Source organism: Lathamus discolor, chromosome 9, assembly GCF_037157495.1.
Source record: "Lathamus discolor isolate bLatDis1 chromosome 9, bLatDis1.hap1, whole genome shotgun sequence".
Classification (NCBI taxonomy): domain Eukaryota; kingdom Metazoa; phylum Chordata; class Aves; order Psittaciformes; family Psittacidae; genus Lathamus; species Lathamus discolor.
In genome coordinates this window covers 7,892,711-7,912,265 of record NC_088892.1, presented here as the reverse complement: position 1 = coordinate 7,912,265, position 19,555 = coordinate 7,892,711, and the positions used below count along the sequence as shown (strand labels likewise).

At 47.3% G+C, this 19,555-nt stretch overlaps 2 protein-coding genes across 19 annotated transcripts in view; one reads left to right on the top strand and one right to left on the bottom strand.

Moving 5' to 3' along the window:
• The window catches only part of ARHGEF9 (Cdc42 guanine nucleotide exchange factor 9), a 189,123-nt gene that overhangs the window by 152,877 nt on the left and 16,691 nt on the right, over positions 1 to 19,555 (top strand). For all 7 annotated transcript variants that reach the window (XM_065689217.1, XM_065689215.1, XM_065689216.1 and 4 more), the window contains exons 10-12: positions 5,480 to 5,611; positions 16,721 to 16,964; positions 17,645 to 17,713. In XM_065689217.1, coding sequence (XP_065545289.1) covers positions 5,480 to 5,611; positions 16,721 to 16,964; positions 17,645 to 17,713 — 445 coding nt within the window. The remainder of the gene's footprint in view (positions 1 to 5,479; positions 5,612 to 16,720; positions 16,965 to 17,644; positions 17,714 to 19,555) is intronic.
• The window catches only part of LOC136019249 (splicing factor 1-like), a 64,452-nt gene continuing 63,111 nt past the window's right edge, over positions 18,215 to 19,555 (bottom strand). For all 12 annotated transcript variants that reach the window (XR_010614789.1, XM_065689223.1, XM_065689222.1 and 9 more), the window contains one exon: positions 18,215 to 18,948. The gene's annotated coding sequence lies outside the window, so the exon portion shown is untranslated. The remainder of the gene's footprint in view (positions 18,949 to 19,555) is intronic.

The window sequence follows — 19,555 nt, the reverse complement described above, 5'->3', positions numbered from 1 at the left end:
ATAAACCATCAGGAGTTGATATTTTACCTGGCCTGTAAGGGTTGAAGCCCTCATCACCTACATACAGTCAGTTATGGAGTAGAAGAGCATCTCCTGGTATGTCTCCCTGGGTTCTTCCAGTCTGTGGGGAACGTGCCTTTATTATCTGGGTCCGAGGGTAGAACCCACAGCATTACTCTCCCCACCTTATTCCTCTGATTAGAGTCTGTGCCCAAAAGTGCTCCTTTCTGTCCCTTTGTGTCTTCTCTCTGTTTCAGTGAGCACTTAATAATAAACAGGATGAGCATTTGCAGAAGCACAAAGCTGATGGCAGGTCACTCTGAATTGGTGTCCTCCAGCAAAGATCACCTGGGAGTCATGGTCTTCTACTCTGTGATGGTGCACTTGGTGAATTATTTCAGCAGCAGAGACTAAATGTATTAAGCATATTGAGATCTTTCACTGGTGCAATGTCTGGTTTTCCTCAACATCTCCAGACCAACCATGTTGATTCTCTGATTTGAAATTGCATTTTCATCTCTAAATTCACCCGTGTTTTGCGATGAGATGTTGGGAAAAGGCTTTTAAAGAAGAAGAAACCCCCCAAACCGAACAACAAATGTTTAGAGAGTGGATATTTGAAACATCCTTGTATACAAAGTGTGTGCACACATTTTTCTTGCAAGGAGAGGGTGTTATTGAGCCTGTGTACATATTGCTGATCCTGAAACAAAGAGAAAAAGCAGGGGGCATGTCCTAGCTAATTTAAGCAGAAGGGATTTTACTGAATCCCATGGAGTTGTGCCTGTGTGTTTCAGGATTCATTTTTATCCATCAAGATTTTCTGCATGGCCTTGTGAAGGTGAATTTCAGGGTCAGTGTTTGAAAAATGTGAATATCCTTGAGTTAACCAGGCCTGGGTTTTTTTTGCCAAGAAGTCATATAGTTAGGGGCTGAGAGTTTAACTTGCCAGTGGGACCCTGACTCTCATGGCACCTGATAAGCTGTGGCAGCCAGGGCATGAAGTCTTAAGGAATTATTGGCAGCTTTGGCAGCTTTATACAAGTAATGACTGAGCAGATTCTTAAGGGAAGATTCTGATCTCACTGACAGCTGTAAATGAGAAATAATCCCCATCACTTTGAAATGTGTTCCTGTATAATTCTTAGGAGCTTGGTCCTGACCAAAAAGCCTGGCTTGGCCTGTTGCCACCTATGACTCACTTCTTGATTTTCTAACCTGAATTTCCAACACATAAACAGCCCTGGGAGAGGTGCTCTCCCTGCCTACACCGAATTCTGTAGTGCCTTTTGTCCTTTCAGTTGTTAATGGCACAGAATGTAGGGCTTCCACCACCTCCCGCAGAGACCTTTCAGTGTCTGAGAGCTCTCCTTGTTATGAAGTGTTTCCTGATGTTCAACATCTATTTCCCTTCGCTCAGCATCATCCCCTTCCTTGTAGTTAAATACCCTCAGATCAAAACAGTGACATTTAAAGGCAGGCAGGCAAAACCAGCACAGGAAGTTAGCTGGAATGGGTTCAGAACAGTCCACGAAGTCTCCTCTGGATCAGACTTCAAACAGGCCAAACAGAGCCCATCCTGGGCAGCCTTTACACACTCAGTCCCTCCTTGTGCTCTTGCCCTCTGAGAGAGAGTTACAGATCTCAAAGGTTACTGGGTAATATCTACATATGTACACACACAGCAGTACTATAAAGAGGTGATTTCCAAAAAGCCCATCATCATTTCGATGTTTGGCACAGGAGAGAGCCTTGTTCATTTTAACTTGCCACTTAAACGGCTTACTTTGGTTTATGTAGATACCCAGATATCTCTACCAGAGATTCCCATGGGTTTCCACTTTGGCAGGTTTCAAGAGTATTGAATTTACGTGGAGGGAAAAATACATATAATTGAGAACTACAATGAACACTGTTCTTTTAAATGTCTTCCCATTCTTGTTATTTGTGGGGCCTTTCAATCAAGACTTGGTGCCCTTTATTATGTAATACATAATTGTGGGCCTCAGCCTAATATTACGTTACTGAATCCAAGAATGACATGAAATAAAGAGAAACATGCAACCAAAGTAGTGTTTTCAAAGGGAGGGCAGCCTGATGAGAAACCCTCCTGGGGAAAAATCGCATCAGGGACTGAAGCACATCCTTCTTTGCGTAGCCTTCTTTTCTTTTTCCTTTCCCTCAGCAGCAGAAGGTATCAAAAATGAGCCTGTTAAAAAGGACAACATTTCTCTTGCTTTCTCTGATCTTTGTGTAGCCCAGAGTGCTAATCAGCCTGTCAGTCTCTAATTAAAGAACAGCAGTGGCAGGCAGAAGAGAGCCCTGCTTGCTGAATGTTAACTAGGAAAGGGGATTTTGTGCCCAGTGGTGACAACAAAGAGCCATGTCAGGAGGTGGGCTCAGGCACAGGGGAGCGGGTCCTGTGGCTGATGAGCATTTCTGAGCCTGGGACAGCATCTGCTGAGGGATTGCTCTTGGGAAGAGGGAGCAGAACAGGCTGGAAAGTGTAGCCTGCTCCAGCTCACAGGGCTGTGCCTTTCCGTGTTCTGTTGGTGCTCCCAACAGCTTTTTATTCATGACACCAGTAAAAACCCTTTGGTTATGCCCACTTCCTTGTTACAGAAAGTGGTGGTCACCTATAGCATAACTGGGGAGCTGATGATGTGCAAATTCCATAGCAACAGAAGAGCTGACCCTCTGCTTCAAGTTGTGGTCAGCCCTCGGACTTGATGTGTCAAGCTCAAGGGAGCAGGAAGCATCCATCCAGCCTGGATCTGGGCGACCTGCTCCCATTACTGCACACTAAGTAGTTGGGCTCTGCCTGTGACTGCATGAAGAAAAGAGGAGTCAGCTTTCTTTTTGCTGCCCTTTTTATGTAGCAGGAGGATGCACAGTGAAACCCTTGATGCAGGCTTAGGATTTTTATTACAGGCTTACAGGAGAAGAGACCTCAGGAGGCCATCTAGTCTTCTCTTGACCATTTTCCTGCTCTGCTGAAGTCAGGACATCTGTCAGTTCAGAGTAACTGAAAGTTCAGTCTCTTCCAGCAGTGTTTCTCTTAAATACAAGAGAATATAGATGAGCTTTGCTCGGAGTTGGTTGCAAAAAAAATGGAAAGGATTTTTCTTTTCCTTTCTTCGTATAGGATTGGAAGGATCCAGGCCCAGGCCTGGCTTTAGAGAAGGACTAGAAAGGCAGTGTGGAAAGCCTGTCTCAAGTCAGGACCCACTATTGAGGCATGCTGGGGTAGTCAGGATAGCAGTGGGACAGAAAAACACTCCTCACCTTGCCCACCACCCTGCAGCTGACCCTGTGAGCCCCCCGGTAGGAACACTCCACCAGCAGAAGACAGTTCCTGCTGTTCAAAGAGGGGCTAGAATTGTGTTGAGGGGGGGAAAAATGCCTTTTGAGGTTCACTGCATCTGCTCTGGGAGGCTCCAGCAGCACAACCACGCTGGTGAATTGCTCTAGCAGCCAAAGGCTTGAGGAGCAGGCGAGGGAGAGGGAGATGCTGCTCTCATGGGCTGCAGGCTGGCCAGCATGTGCTATCCAAAACTGTTTGCAGTATCTCTTCCCAAATTTGCTAACCCAGAGCTGGAAACTTATCTCTTTCCAGCCTATAAACTGTACATATAAACTGTTTTCCCAACATAAAAAATGCAATACAAATCCTATCGTTTCAGATCTGAGTTCTGTTGGGTTATATTGCTTGCAGGGACTACAGAGTTTGGATTCAGCTAATCATGTAGAAGTGTCTACAGAGCCCTCTGTGTGTCCTCAGGCTTGAGATGCTACCACAGGAGTAAAAGACAAAACTGGCTTTTCTATTTTTAGCAGCCAGCCTCTTCTAGGGTTGCCCCCTCTCATAAAAGCTCCCATCCATAGGCTTGTATGAATCTTCTTCACATAAGCTTATATTTAGTTCACGGTTTCTGGTATGTTTTCTTCAGAGGCTTCTTATCCAAGGGCTTGCACATACCTGAGCTGTTGCAGCAGCACTCAGGTCCGTAGTTTCTGGCCAGGAGGCTGAAATCAGACCCTGACTCTTGAGACACTGCATGATGCACAGCCAGTCCCTTCTGGGAATGACCCTCTGTGTTCCTGGGAAGTTATCCCTAATGAGGCCATCAGATACCCAAGCCACAGAAGTGAGATAAATACCTTGCTAAGGCGATTTGAAAGCCTGTGCTGCAGCGTGATGATGCAGAGACTTAATGAAGTTGCTGTTGTCACAGGGCCCAGGGACTCAGGCAGTCACTTCCAATCAATGCTCAGAGGTTAATTACACATTTACCTGAGCAGCAGCCTGAAATTCTCACCAAGAAATTAGGAGTGGGGGTGATTCTGGGTTGCTTTGGCACCTACAAGTGTAAACTCCACCAGAGAAGCACGCTGATCTACATATCCCATAGCTGTTGAACCTTTACAAGCTGTTTGCTGAGATTTGGGGATGGTCTGGTCCCAGAAATTGGTTCTAGTTTGGCATCAAAGCCAGAACTGCAGTAGTTTCAGAGCCAGAAAGGAGGGAATAAAGCTTTTCTCTCCCTTGCTCCTGCATCCTGCTCCTTACCTTTCAGCTGAAGTCATCCTGATTATTCCTCCTGTGGTGGTTCAGAGCCACTGAGATGCCCACAGGGCCAGTGGGGGTGAATTCACCCTTTTTTAATCCATACATTTTAATTAACTTTTTAAGGAGTCCAGCTCATCCCAATTAGTGGAGGGTGAGTGCATTTGTTCCCTTGCAGAGTGGGAGAGCGGGCGCTGTGTTTGCAGGACCATCTGCTCATGAATCCTTAAAAAAACCTGGGAGAGGAAAACAAGCGTTAGCTGGAGGCAGAGGAAGGGTGAGGGCATCCTGGCAGCCGGCAGCAGGAGCCAGGCTGGTCCTCACAGCTTCTGGGAGATGGGGAGCTCTAATGAGCTACGGGAGAAGGCACTGGAACCGCCTGAACGAGTGGGAAGAGGCGGCAATCTGGAGGGATGAGTTCTGGCAGCCACATGGGTGAGGGAATTGATAGCCCAGTGTCGATGACTTTGGGATTTCAGGAGGGGATGTGCCCTGGGATGCTGTTCTAAAGGGAGCGGGTGCCAGGGAATTTGTTACCCTGAGTACAAAATGGCTCTGTCGTGGGCAGGAGGAAGGGGCTTTGCTCTCAGGATGCCACCAGCACTTGCAGCTACTTCCAGGGTCTGGGGTAGCTGGAGAAGAGGGAGCAGGGACAGTATCTGGAACAGCTCTTTCGTCATTGCACTGTGAACCATAATGACCATGCTTTGAATGTCCACACTTCCCTTCCTTCAGAATTATCCCTCATCTCCAGTTTCTGGCCTGAAGTCAGATAGGGGGGTGGCTTTGAGAGCTTCAGAAGGGCCAAAATCTCATTTAATTATTGCTTCTCCCCATGCTGCAAAGAGAACCATGTCCTCTGCCCTGGCTGGGAGCAGAGGTTCACTCGGCCTCCTTCTCTGTGCCCTCCAGGGAGACGATATCTTGGACCGCAGCTCAGAGTTGATCTACACGGGGGAGATGTCCTGGATTTACCAGCCTTATGGAAGGAACCAGCAGCGTGTTTTCTTTCTCTTTGATCACCAGTTGGTTCTCTGCAAGAAGGTAAGGACATCCAGGGGGGAAGCAGCACGGCTAAGGACATACTGTGGACAGGCTTTCCAGTCCAAAGTGGTTTGTAGGGCAAGGTGGCTGTTTGTTTCACGTGCAGAAGAGGACATGGATGGCACTGAGGAAGGGCAATCCACATGCTAGAGATACTGAGTTACAGGACGGTGAGTATACTGTGATAGAGAGATTTTTATGCTCGTAGCAAATCCAGCCTCCCCTTGTTCATTTCATGCCTTTTTCTCATGCACCCCTTGTTTGGCTCATTGCCTCACTTCTAGCTTGAAGTTTTGGTTGCTGTATATGATTTGGGAGTTGATAGCCCTGGAATTTCTGTATGAACTATGAAGCCTGGCTCATGGGCAGACAGCTCAATTACTGCATCAAATCGTAATTGCTGCCTCTCAAAGAAGTCTCAGGCAGCAGCCTGGTCCGTGGCAGGGTGTGTGTGCTGTCACTTGGTGAGATGCATTTTAAAGCTCATGTAGCTGCTGTGCTGGATTTTACAGGGCACATCTCCGCCATGAAGGCAGAGGAAGGTAGTGAGGAATGCTGATGCTAATGTGGTATAGTATTAATAGCAGCAGGTGAACTGTTTGGGAGCAGCTGTGTTAAACAGCAGCATCACAGCTGTACTGCTGTAGTCCTGCTAAGGTGATCCCAGCTAATTACTATCACAAGTGTATGACATGAAGTGACAGAGCCCATAAGCCCTGGGTGCCTCTGATCAGGATTCACTGACATTCCCACTGCAGCCCTACAGATAGCAGAGCTGAGGGAGTCCCCTGGCCCGGCTTCAAGTGGGAGCGAGGGTGAGCTGCAGCCAAACGCACCGGGGCCGTGTGCCTGTCACATCTCATCTGCTACGGACAGGTTGAGACCAAGCTGGGCGCGTGGCAGCCCCCTGAGGAGAGCCGTGTCCCACAGGAAGCAGTGTGGGCCGGGATGTGGGAGGCTCCTGACTCACGGCAGCATCACTGCCCGCTGCCGCGGTGTGCGGCGCCGCGGCCAGTGCGCTTCAGTGGGTGGCACTTTCTGCTCCTGAGTCATGCTTGACTGAAATCTTGCCTTCTGGAATGCGGGTGCTTGTTTTTCCTTTCCTTGTTGCCTTTTGCTTCTTTCCTGGCTCTGTAAAAACAAAACCAGCCATAGAGCAACACTGGCCAAGTCAGATGTTCAAAGCACTGTCACAATGAGCCTGGCAGCATGCAGCTGGGGTTAGTTTTTAATCTTGACCTCCTACACTTTGTTTGTCACCCTGAATTTCCAATTCCTAAGGCGGCATCCAGTTTGGCTGGTACTGGGTCTGATCCAGAGAGTTATTGGATGTTCCCTTACCTCCCACTAAAATCAGAGCTGGGATTTCCATGGTCATCAGTACGAGTGGAGAGTGTTCAGCAAGTCCCAGCAGGCTGCTCGGGCTCCAGAGGTTTTGTCCTTATGCGAACGGTTTTGGTGTAACACTGTCCTCTTTCCTTATTCAAAAGGCATGTGGTGGGGTGTGTGTGACAGGGCAGAGTGTGGTGACCCATCTGGTAAGCCTGATATGAGGGCACATGGTTCATACGTTGTAGTAGGTTCTCCTGCATCTCTTTTTCCAGCATCAAACTGCAGTTGTTACTTTTCAGTGTTGGGGTATGAGGGAGATGGGGTTGCAGCTGGATTTCCCCATCTTGATAATGTTTTCCATGGATGTTATTAAGGAAGATAGTCTGAGCATGGAATCCAGAGGAGTGTGAGCTCACATTTTGGGATCACACATCCTGTATAAAATATATCTGAATGATTTATAGCCTCTGCTGTCTTGACCCGTGTGTCAGGCTTTGCTGTTACAGATCCCAGCAGGCAGCCATCTAGCAGGATAACCTCTGCTTTAGAGCCAGAGCACTGTATCCTGGGGCTTTCTTTGGGAAGTACTTTTTATATCACGGTGCAGGAAGCCTTCCTTAGCCCATGCTTTAAGGTTACTCTGAGGGATATGAAATATGCCCCACACATCCCCAAGCACCAGGTCCACAGGGATCCTGGCCAAGGATGGGCAGAGCACCATGTCCTGGGACGTTTGCAGCACAGCCTGGCACCAGGCACAGGAATTCAGGTGCTTGTGCGTGGCCTGAGCTCAGTGCTTTGATGTCCCACTTCAGCAAACCCTCAAGGAGTTGGAGATGTCTGAGTCCAAAAGGGAATGTTTGAGATTTCCAGAAGGTCTCAGAGCTCAGACTGACCCAGGGCTGCCTCCTCCCCTGCCTCTCCCTTAGTACAGGGAGAATTAAATCTTTTAGAGGTTTCCAAAGCAGGATCTGACCTCCAGGCACAGGCAGCAAGGAATTCATGGACAACCTGACCTGTTTTGCATAAGGTTTGTTTAGTCAGTGAGCCTGATCAACATACCCAGCTTTGGGACCACTTAGAATGGACATCTCAGTGAATCTTCCTCTTCAGAACATCTGCATGTGTGGGTTTCCTTCAGATACAGTAAATTAATAGGTGTGATACATAGTCAATCGTGACGCAGTCTATTTGAGAATAGGTTTGGTTTTGAAGTATAATGCTTGAATTTTACCTATTTGTTGGTCAAAAGAGATTTTTAATAGAAATAAGGAACTAAACCCGATCCTTAGTTAAATATATCACAGATAATTTAGTTTGATGGGAGTGTGTTAGATACCCTGAGAGCATCTAGAAGACAAGCATTTATTTCAAACACCTCCCACTCCTCCATCTCTTCACTGCAGTTACCTGCACATCATCCTCACCTCCACGACCTGTTGTCTCCCTGGTACGTGTCTGCACTGCAGCAGCTCTGTGCTGTTGAATCCCCTAGTAATACTCATGGATTCTGTGGCAGACACTGATTACATGAGTTGCTGGTGGACCAGATCCTGATCTTCACAGGTTGGAATCACCTCTTGTACCTTACTGCTCACTCATCTCCTAAAGGTGATCTGGACTCAGCAGATGGGTGGAATGGACTGAGAGCTACTGGTGGAGCAGCTTCTCCAACGTGTCCGTGTTTTCTTCCCACTGGCTGCATCTCCTAGGATTTTGCCAAGGGTTTTTGCAGTGTGAGCTGAGCCAAGGGCCTGTCTTTGCAAACGGGCGTACGGGCAGCTGGTGGTTACCAGGTTCATGGTTTGTTTGCATGCAGAGGGCTGGATATTAGGATAGTCATTAACATGTGACTGTCTTGAACTTTATGACTGTATTAATCTGACTATGATGAACTAGTCATTAATACAGTTCAGCTGTCAGGAAGGGTGTGATGGCAGCACTCGGATCCAGCCATCCCTGGTTGCTAGTGGAAGTTCTGCTGCCTCAGACTGAGAATTCTGAATGCATTTCCATGGCCACCATGTCTGGGAGAACTGACAGGACTTCAGACCTAGTTTGTGAAAATGAGTTATTATAAAGGGCCGCATTCAAATGTGCTGACAGATGTTACTGCTGCCAGAAAAGGTATATTTATGTCTCTCTTTCAAGCAGGAAACTTGCACTGAGGTTTACGAGGGCTGCATGAAGAGCAGTGGCAGCAGGTGGGGAAGCTGACATTACAGCAGGCAGCTCTCCTCAGTGGCAGCCAGCTTCTAGGGGGAGAATTTCATATATCAAAATGATTTCTGAGCTTTACAGATCTCTTTGGTTAGACTTTGCCATCGGAGACAGCACTGGTTCCCTCTCAGTGTCACCACCAAGTGAGAAGTTTAATAACATGAAATGGTCATGTCGACCATTTCAGTCTTTAATAAAGTGAATGCTGAAATAGCAGAGGGTGCAGGTAGGTGCTGCAGAGCATTCCCAGACTCTGGCTCAGAAGGGGAGCACTGAGCTGGTTTGGATGTCTGCAGTCCCTGATAAAGAGCCACCAGGAGAGCTCATGATTTAGGTCTTTGCAAAGCTGGGGAACTTTTAGCTATTGGATTAATATCAGGCTCTGCTAATGAATTTTCTGCCTGTGTTTCCTGAACCAGAGCTGGGACGTTGCAGTGTGCCTGAGGGCAGAGTGGTGCTCTCTTCAAATAAGGCTGTCACTTGGTTACCCTAATGCAAAAATGCCTTTTGGAAAGGAAGGGAATAAACTCTGTAGGAAGCAACACTGGCCTCAGCTTGACTTAACCATATGTCTATAATCAGGAAAGAATAATACATATTCCAGTATGCTAACCATAATTACAAGAAATGAAGTCAAACCTTGATGATGGTAGTATTAAAAGCTGTTGCCTTAAAGGCACAGGGTCTACTTTTCTTATCACCCTCAAGTTGAGAGAGTTTGACACAGGCATGCTTTAAATTAGCAAATCACAGTACTTCACTTCCAGGCCTGTGACACACAGCATTAATTCTGATCGTGGCTTGTTATGCCGGGGGATGCTCGAGGTGCACATCATGGAATAGATGAAGATCTTCCTTTTTCTCTTCTTGGATAATAGTTTGGATTTTCCAATGGGCTCAAGAGCACTGTGGCATTGAGGCTGGAAATGACGGTATGAAGTATGAGGAGTTAACGGAGTTTCTGCACCAAATGATGCTTTTCTTTCGCGAGTAGTGCTACAGCCCTTGATGGGGCTCTGTGTTTAGTGTTTGCTGACAGCACAGAAAGATCAGTGACTGTATGAAACACATTTAGTTTTCATTTTCAGTTTTATGTGTCTCTTGTAATCAAAAGGCAATGCAAACTCCAGCTTGTGGTTTATTGCTATTGCTGTCTTCCCTTGAGCTCTCAGAGCAAAGCAGGTTGGATGAGAAGCAAAATGAGAGCAGTTTAATAGCAATCGCCAGACAGTCAGCCAGAAATAGCACTGCTATAGGAGAGAGAGTAAATAAAATAATCCTGTCAAACCCCACTGCAGTTCAGGTTTCCAAATGGGAAGATAAAAGAGACATTTCTGAGCCCTTTTAGTCTACTTCCCATATTGCTGCTGTTCAAAATATGGGGGGATCTTTGCACCAAAACAATGGCCCTGCTTTTAGTACAGGCTAAATAGGTCTCTCGGGACCAGCTGAGAGTCTTGTTTGCAAACACTGAGCAGCACGGAGACAATTGCTGTCACTTGAAGTGGTTTTTTGACCCACAAGGAACACTGGTTGGCTTGTGCAGCACATCCCACCCCTTCCCTTTCCCTCCCAGTAGCACAGATCTCCACAGCCTGCCCTGGTTTGGGTCAGGCCTGGCTCCAGCCTGCAGCAGGGTGGGAATGGGCAAAGTATGAAAGCGAGTTTGTAGAGAACAGTGTTCCCACAGCCCGGTTCATGCCCATTGATGAGGGTGGCTGCAAACAAGGTTTGTGTGGGTCCAGACCATAGAGCACAGCAAGGAAGTTTGATCTTCCCATTAGTCTCCTTGGCTAGCAGATAGCAGAACACAAAAGAGGAATTCCAGCAAATGACAGGATATGTATTAGAAAAAGCACTTTAGCTTTCAGATATGGCATATTCAAGGAAAGAAAACATTCCTTTTCATAGGCAAAACAGCCCTGTGTGCTTTGCTCAGTGACCCTCGGTGGTGAAATCCAGAAAGGGTTGGATTTAGAGTCCTGCTCAGCCTGTGTTTTCTGGGTAGGGAACAGGTTCAGCCTACCCACAGAGCCACACAAGAGGCAAGATGCTGTACAATACACTCCGTGCCTGATTTATCGCTCCTGGGATTGCAGTGGCTGTCAGTTTGGCTCCCAAGCCCAACCTCCAGAGCTGAATTTCTAACCCCTTCCTGCTGTGGCCTTTCAGCAGCACAAGGTTAAGCCCCTGGGAGCAAACTGGTACGACCAGGAGAGCTGAGTAGCTGCAGGACGTTCCCATCTCCTATGATTAGCTTTTTGGGAACTCACTTGACCTCACCAATGGGACTGGGCTTGAGGTGGAACAAGGCACCAAAATGCCACTGATGTCCTACTAAATACATTGAGGAAAAATAGCATTTCCTCAGCAATGCTTTCAGCTCCAGCCCTCCCCCTCCAATCCCACACTGCAGCTTCATGGAGCTGGCAGGAATGAATCAAACATCTCTGCCTGGCTCGGGAGACAGACACTGCTGAATAATCCATCAGGAATGTGCCCAGCTCCCCAGCACAGCTGTGCTTGGGCAAGGAGGAGTTACCTGAACAGCTATCAGAGGTTTCAGGTCCCCTCACCCCATGGCAGCCCTGGGGATCTTGTACCAATGTGACCTATCCTAGGAAGTTTGTGGTAGGAAGCAAGTGGCTGAGGTGGTGTCGGGGAGGTGTTGCTACATGCCCCGATCTAATAGGATCCATCCCTCATCCCACTTCCCTGCTCCTAAAGGCAGACTCATCCCAAACTGCTGTATCCAGCAGTGATAGCAAAGCCCAGTTAGCGCCATCCAGCCACAGCAGGGCTTAGGTTTATTTCTGATATCAGAAATGCAGGCTCTGAATCTGATGCTCTCATGCATTAAAGGCTTCCAGTGGGTCTTTCGCTGAGGACTTATTTGCAGCTCCGAGCTCCACTGTAAAATTAACCAGCATCATTATCCCATTACAGAGATGGGGAGGGACTGAGGGGGAAATTCCATTTCACCCAGAGACCTGCAGCCAGTCCCAGCCAACCTCAGGAGCTGCGCTCCAGAGGCCAGGACCCAGGGACTTGAGTGTGGAATTCCCCCCGCAAGTCACTTTGAAACCGCTCTGCCATGGGAATGTGCAGGATTTTGATAACCAGGACCAATAATCTACATATGCAGATCATTCTGTGGTTGGCATCTCATGCATTGTCAGCTCATAAGAGCGATCTGGTGACTCATGGCTGGAAACTGCTTTCTCCACTTGTGTTTTACAGATGGTTTGTTTTATGCATGAGAAGCAGTGTGTGACCCAGGATAGAGTAAACCACAGCCCTTGCAAAAATGTGCCAGCCTAAAACCAGAGCCCTTGGGTAAGGCCTCCCCATCCATCCTCACACATCACCCCCAGGAATAAATAGGAGGAGTTTCTGAAATGGGTGACGATGGCTGCACACAAAGCTAACAGGAACAAACTACCTGGGACCTCGTCCTCTCAAGAATTTACCTGTGCCCCTCATGGAGGTGAAATTCCCTCCTCATGTGCTGTGTAAGCCATTAAATAGCTTTCAATTCTACTGCCATTTTGCACTAGCAGTTGCCTGCACAGGCACATTGCTGTCCTTGTGGTTAGTATCTCATTACCTCTACAGCATCACAGGCGGGTTTGACTTACAGGGGCTCACACAACCACAGCCTGCAAAGAGGTGCTTGCGGCAGAAAGAAGGGATTGATTAAAGCTAGAGAGCAGGAGGAGAAAGCAGTGCCGAAGACAAGTCCAAGTCAATTTAATTGAACAGCCTGAGTTACACAGTAATCCTTCCTACAGATATCAATACCCACTGCAATAATTTGGGGGTAGGTGCATAATTTATTGTGGACGGCACACCCAGCTACAGGTTTCCCAATGGAAGTTCAGCCTTGGTTTCCTTACAATGGGCACAAACGAGATTTCTTTCTTCTAAGAACAGCTAGAAAAGGTCTCCCCCCTGCCCTGCCCTTCAGAGAAGCGACAATGAAACGGGGGTAGTTAAACTGGAGTGAGAGCAGTAAATACCCCAAGCAGGTCATACAGGCAGGCCCATCCCCTGAGCACAGGTACTGCCTCAGCACGAGTGCTTCAGCTGTAAGCCCCCAGCGCATGCAGGGAGCAGAGTGTGGTAGGTTTATATAATGTGTCAAACTTTGTTCTGTGCTCCCATCAAATTTGGCTTCATCTTTTCCTTATGAACCCTTCGTACCTATTACGTGAGCAGACTGCAGAGCATTGTTCACAAGAGCTTAATTAACCTCAGCTAGGGAAAGAAAAGGAACTCACAGAAGCTGTAGCATAAAAGAAGATCCTGTTTAGACAGATCAGTGCAGATGACGCAGATGCATCCATTTCCTTCCTGTGGATGCCGCCTGCAGAGGCTGCAGGTCCGTGTTGCTGCTCCTCGTGTCCTGCTCTGCCCCTCGCGGCTGCATCCCCAGGTCCATCCAACCCCACCTGCTCTCACCCTGTGGTCTGCTCCATCTATTACCTTTGCCAGAGGCATCGCCAAGACACAGCACTGGGAAGGCCCCGGGGAGATCAGCCATTCCCTTTGCAGGGTTAAGTACACTCGGATCATCTCCGATGGATGTTTGTCTAACCTCATGTTTGACAGTCTGCTTGGAATGCCAGCCCAGGGCTGCCCTGTTTTGCCTGTTGTGGAAGGGCTCTTACAGTTTGAAACATCTTTTTCCAAGTATCTCATTCTCTTCTCCCTTGTAGTAAATTAAGCCAAGCCACAATCAAAATGGGGAATAATTGATCACCAGCCTCTGCAGAAGAGAAGCAGCTTTCACATATTGGAATATCAATAGTACATTCCTTTTATTTATGGCCTTTCTAGATTAAACAACTCCATTTCTGTGGCCTTTCCCCACTGAGCAGGTTTGGAAAGTCTTTTTTTGTCTTTTTATATTTTCTTGCTCTTATCTGCTTTAACTACAACAATTAATGTTGTGTGACAGCTAGAACTGGCCAGTGTAAACCAGCCACTCATCAGCTTGGCTCAGCTATGGGCAGGGTAAGATATAATGCTGTACTAACAGAGCCAGTATATAAAAGAGGGTGAATTCTAGTAACTTCTTCCTCATTGTCTTGTACATTATCCCTGGGAAAACCAGGAGAACAGCAGGCCTTGTTTGCTGTGTACCTCTCATGCAGCCCAGATAAATTCCTACATGTTACTGAAAGCCAAGTGCATTTGAAGATGCTTTGCTGAGGAACTAAGTAGAATCATAGAATCATGGAATGGGTTGTGTTGGAAGGAACCTTAAAGCTCATCCAGTTCCAACCCCTGCCACAGGCAGGGACACCTTCCACTAGGCCAGGTTGCCCCAAGTCCCATCCAACCTGGCCTTGTAATGTGTAAGTATATAAATGTAATAATGTTACTTTTCAAGAACTGTTGGAATGTAAGTGATAAAGTACTCACGGATCAAATAGTTATTATGCTTCCCATACTATGGGTGTCAGAATGTAGTCAGTTGGGAAATAATATCCATTCATTGCGCAGTAGGGAAGAAGAGAATAGTGGGAGTAGGAGATGCTGAGGCCACTAAGGACATGGCCCAGGTACAGTTATGAGTCTGTGACATGGACTGAACTGTCTAGAGGCCAGGGGGCAGTGGGTGTCCCCATGTGCAGACATGTGCTGCTCACCCCACAGCCTGGTTGGGGGGTGGTCTGGGGGTGAGCAGCAGTGGGCAGAACAATTTTAGAGGCTCCAGGTTCCTGCCCAGAGCCCGTCTTACGGTGGTTCATATTCTCTGGCAGATCCATGAGCAACTTGGCTGAAAAATGATGATGTACCATTTATTTTGCAAGCTTAATGATTTGTTTAAACCGATACCTGCAGCTTGGCTTTAGAAAACCTCACTGCTGCGTCTTACTTGAGTAAATAAAGACTATACATTGATTTTATGTTTCCCTTTAAATTAAATCTTTGACCTAGCATTTACCTTCAGGGCACCCTCAAAAATAAAAAGGTATTTAAGTTAAACTAATGTAATAACCCTGAATATCTGCTTTTGAGAGTGGGCAGGGCAAGGAAATCCTGATGGTGTGTTGCTAAACTTGGCTTTTTAAATCTGTATACGCCTTGTAACTTGGATCACCTTCTGTGGCCATCCTGTGCTGTTAGTGTTAAGTTTGTGATGATTGTTTTCTGTTAACTGTTCCTATAAAGACACAGGGATCTTTACAGGGGCCAGGGCTCCTCCTACACCAGTATGGTAGCAATAGTCAAATGGGAGAGGAGATGGGGTTGAGGGGGTTTGGTTGTAAAGGTTGTGAACATCAAGAGGGGGAAAAGAAAAAATGTAAGCTGGATCAAGAGGTTAAATCCAGGAGTAACGGGACAGAGAGAGGTTAGGGGCTCTTTCAGCTGAGAATCAGGGTGATTTGCTTGCCAGCAAGTTGTGTTTGAATGGGGAATGATTCCAAGGGGAAGGGACCTGACACTGTGAGAAACTGGTTGGAAAACAGAGATGGTCACTGCTCACTCTGCCAAAACAAGCCCCAGCTGGTTCCTCGGGATCTCTGCTTCTCCTCAACCTGGTTTGCAGCACAGGAACCCCATCAGGCCCTGTACTTCCTGGTGGCTCATCCTATGAAATAAGACTTCCCATTGTGGAACATGATGGAAGGACATTACCTGCTCAAAGGCATGTGGAGAAGTACTTGGGGGTGTTGGTTGATGAGAAAATGAACATGAGCTGGCTTCAGTGTGTGCTCGCAGCCCAGAAACCAACCGCATCCTGGGCTGCATCAAAAGGAGCGTGACCAGCAGGTCCAAGGAGGTGATCCTGCCCCTCTGCTCTGCTCTCGTGAGACCTCACCTGGAGCATTGTGTGCAGTTCTGGTGTCCTCAGCATAAAAAGGACATGGAACTGTTGGAACAAGTCCAGAGGAGGCCATGAGGATGATCAGGGGACTGGAGCACCTCCCATATGAAGACAGGCTGAGGAAGTTGGGGCTGTTCAGCCTGGAGAAGAGAAGGCTGCATGGAGACCTCATAGCAGCCTTCCCGTGTGTGAAGGGGGGCTATAGGGATGCTGGGGAGGGACTGTTCATTAGGGACTGTAGTGATAGCATAAGGGATAACGGGTTCAACCTTAAACAGGGGCAGTTTAGATTGGATATAAGGGGGAAGTTCTTTACTGTGAGGGTGGTGAGGCACTGGAATGGGTTGCCCAGGGAAGCTGTGAATGCTCCATCCCTGGCAGTGTTCAAGGCCAGGTTGGACAGAGCCTTGGGTGCCATGGGTTAGTGTGAGGTGTCCCTGCCCATGGCAGGGGGTTGGAACTGGACAATCTTAAGGTCCTTTTCAACCCTAATTACTCTATGATTCTATGGCTCTATGCCTGTGAGCAAAATTTGAAGCATGAGGATTTGTATTTTGTTCCTCTGTGCCCCTGATCTACCCTGTTTGTTTAGCCAGCAAGAAATGTCATCACAGCAGATGAGGCTTGAAGAATCTGACCAGGATTTGCCATGGATTCCCCGCTGAGTTCAAGCTCTGTAAGTATCTTATGATCAACCATCTCTCCTTTTCTCTCTGTAGGATCTGATAAGAAGAGATATTCTGTATTACAAAGGTCGCATAGATTTGGATAAATATGAAGTGGTGGATACAGAAGATGGGAGAGATGATGACTTCAATGTCAGCATGAAGAATGCCTTCAAGCTTCATAACAAGGAGACTGAGGAAATGCACTTATTCTTCACCAAGAAACTGGAGGATAAGTTACGATGGATTAGAGCTTTCAGAGAAGAAAGGAAGATGGTAAAAGAAGATGAAAAGATAGGTGAGGAATATAAAATGAATCTGAAAGGAGATTGTTGGTATTGCTTAGTTTAGCCCCAGCTGTTGGAGAAGCCCAATTTTTGGTACTAGAACTACAGTCCAACCTTGTTCAGATGTCCTTGGTTGCTCTCACAGTCATCAATAGGTCTCTTTCCAGTTAGTTTTGACCCTCAATAATACCCATAGCTTCAAGCCTGGACCACTGTGGGCAGTTTGGGAGGAGGAAGTCCTTGGCCATCTGACTGTAGAGTCTCCTGGCTGTATCACTTCTGCTTTTGTTAAGCACATCTCACACAGAGTAGGAGGGTGGCGACGTCGGTGGTGTACCAGCCATGCCCTTCCCTCAGCATCAGCCCATGAGTTGACTGTAACCAGAGTCAGTTCAGGATCCGTTTGTGCTGCTCAGCTGTAAAGCGCTTGGCCTATTTATGATACTTCATAAATAATAATGGGTCTCATCTTACTTTTCACACAGCCCCTGCACAAGTGAGGTTAGAAAGAGGCCTGTCCCTGCAAGGAAGATTAGCTGTTCAGACAAACAGCTCCCCGTGCACACAGCTGCTTGGCCTCCCTGGGCATTGTGTGTTTGCCAAAGAGTGCAGATCCTTTCCTCCCCTCCCCAAAGGACAGGGGCTTTATGAGCAACCTTCTGAATTGTGTTTGCCGTGTTCCCTCTTCCAGGCTTTGAGATTTCTGAGAATCAAAAGCGGCAAGCGGCAATGACAGTAAAGAAAGTCAGTAAGCAAAAAGGTAACCGGCAACACGCACCCTGCCTGGTGATGTGAGGGTGGAGCGGGCTGGGCTGAGTCCTGCTGGGTTAGGAGCCAGCGTCCCCCTGAACTTCCCCCTCCCTGTTCTCTCTTTTTATATATCAAACACCGTTTGTGCTTTGTATCCTTTCTTAATGTATCTGTGGACCAAATTCATCTCTGGTCTGACGTGGCTGAAGCCAGTAGGATTGCACCAGAGATGAATTTGATCTTGTGTCTCCAGTCTGGTGTCCAGAAGCTGTCCCTGGGGGCAGAAATCTCTCTCAGTTGTTTCTCTCAGGCTGCAATGGGAGTGAGTGTGGAGATGTGTAAGGGTTCTGCTAATTCCTAAAGCCTCCCATTAGCAGGGAAAGAAAGATGGCTAAAACACTGGAGAAGGTGAGGGATCTACCCCTGTCCTGCTTTTGGAAGGGGAAATTCATGTTTCCTGGGGCTACCTGTAACTTTTTAAGAACAGCACAATAGCATCAGCTCTAGGAAATAAAGTTTCTCAGTAAAGGCTTTATCTCTTTAATGTCAGATTCACCTTCCCACCGAGGCAGGCTACAGCCAACTAATAAACGCCATGCTGGACACCATACAGAGTCTCAACCAGTGAAACAGCCAGCGTTCATGATCTCTGACAATAACTTGCAGCTACAGGGTTTGGAATGCTAAATACAGAGGGGAAGTCAGGGGGGTCATTTTTCAGGTTATCCAAAGCTTCACAAAGTTGTAGACACATCAGTTCGTTACCAAAGTCTCATGGCACACCTAGGCCTGCAAATGGGTTTTGAGCCAGCTCATCACTTCTTGGCTATAGGCAGTTCCAGGCAGAGTTGTCCCTGCTCTGTCCAGGCAGTGGGTTGGTTTTTGCAGGAGTCGAAGGAGCTCTTTGCTTTCTGCCTCGCCTTGTTGTTGTCTACTGGCTTTGCTGATCCAGTAGTGGTTTGCTAGGCCAACTGTGACCTCCTTGGTTTGCTGTGTCTCTCCATTGTCATGAGTCTTCTCCTCTCTACTGACTTCCTGTGTTGTGTCCTGAGGTGTCCTCTGGAAACACTCCTGGCCAGATTCCCTGAGCTCAGAGCGTGCAGATGGGCACAGGGACAGTGTTGGGCAGTGCTCAGGGACCTGGGGCCGGAGCAGGTGTGGGCACAAACGTGGGTTTGCAGGTTCACCCCTCACCACTTGTGTGCTTATCCCTGAGCACGGCGGCAGCCATTGGGATGGTGGCAGCTGGAAAACGGAGAGTGTGATGTGCATGGTGACGAAACCAGATTACATTATTATTTGCTGTCAATTAATTATACTATTAAGGTATTAATTAATAATTGTACTGTTCAGTCATTAAGGGACACGGTTCAGGGGTGCCTGAGCATGCCTACCAGTACTTCCACTTCAATCACTGGACTTGCATCCTAACAAGCACAATATGCCCAACTGTACTTACGTCTTGCACAGCAATTACTCTCTTGTTTTCTCTCTTTCTCTTTCTCTCTCTTTCTCTCTGAGATGAAAAGGAGGGGCTGTTATAGACTTCTCTGGCTATAAAATTAATTAGCTCCTATAACATCAGTCAGCATTTCCTTTATGAAGAACGAGCTTATGCTGTAACACTGGCAGTTCTTTTCATGAGATTAAAACCTCAAGTCAGACAAGTTCAGTCAGAGCCCAAGCACCGAGGGAAGGGAAACCAGGTGGGTTTATGTACAATGTGAAATCTGAAAACCAACAAATAAGGTCATTAAATTAGTATCTCTGTTGTCCTGCACTGTGGTGATCATGGCCTGGTCTCACATTAATTAAAGTACAGGCACTGACTGTATTGCTGAAAACTTAGTTT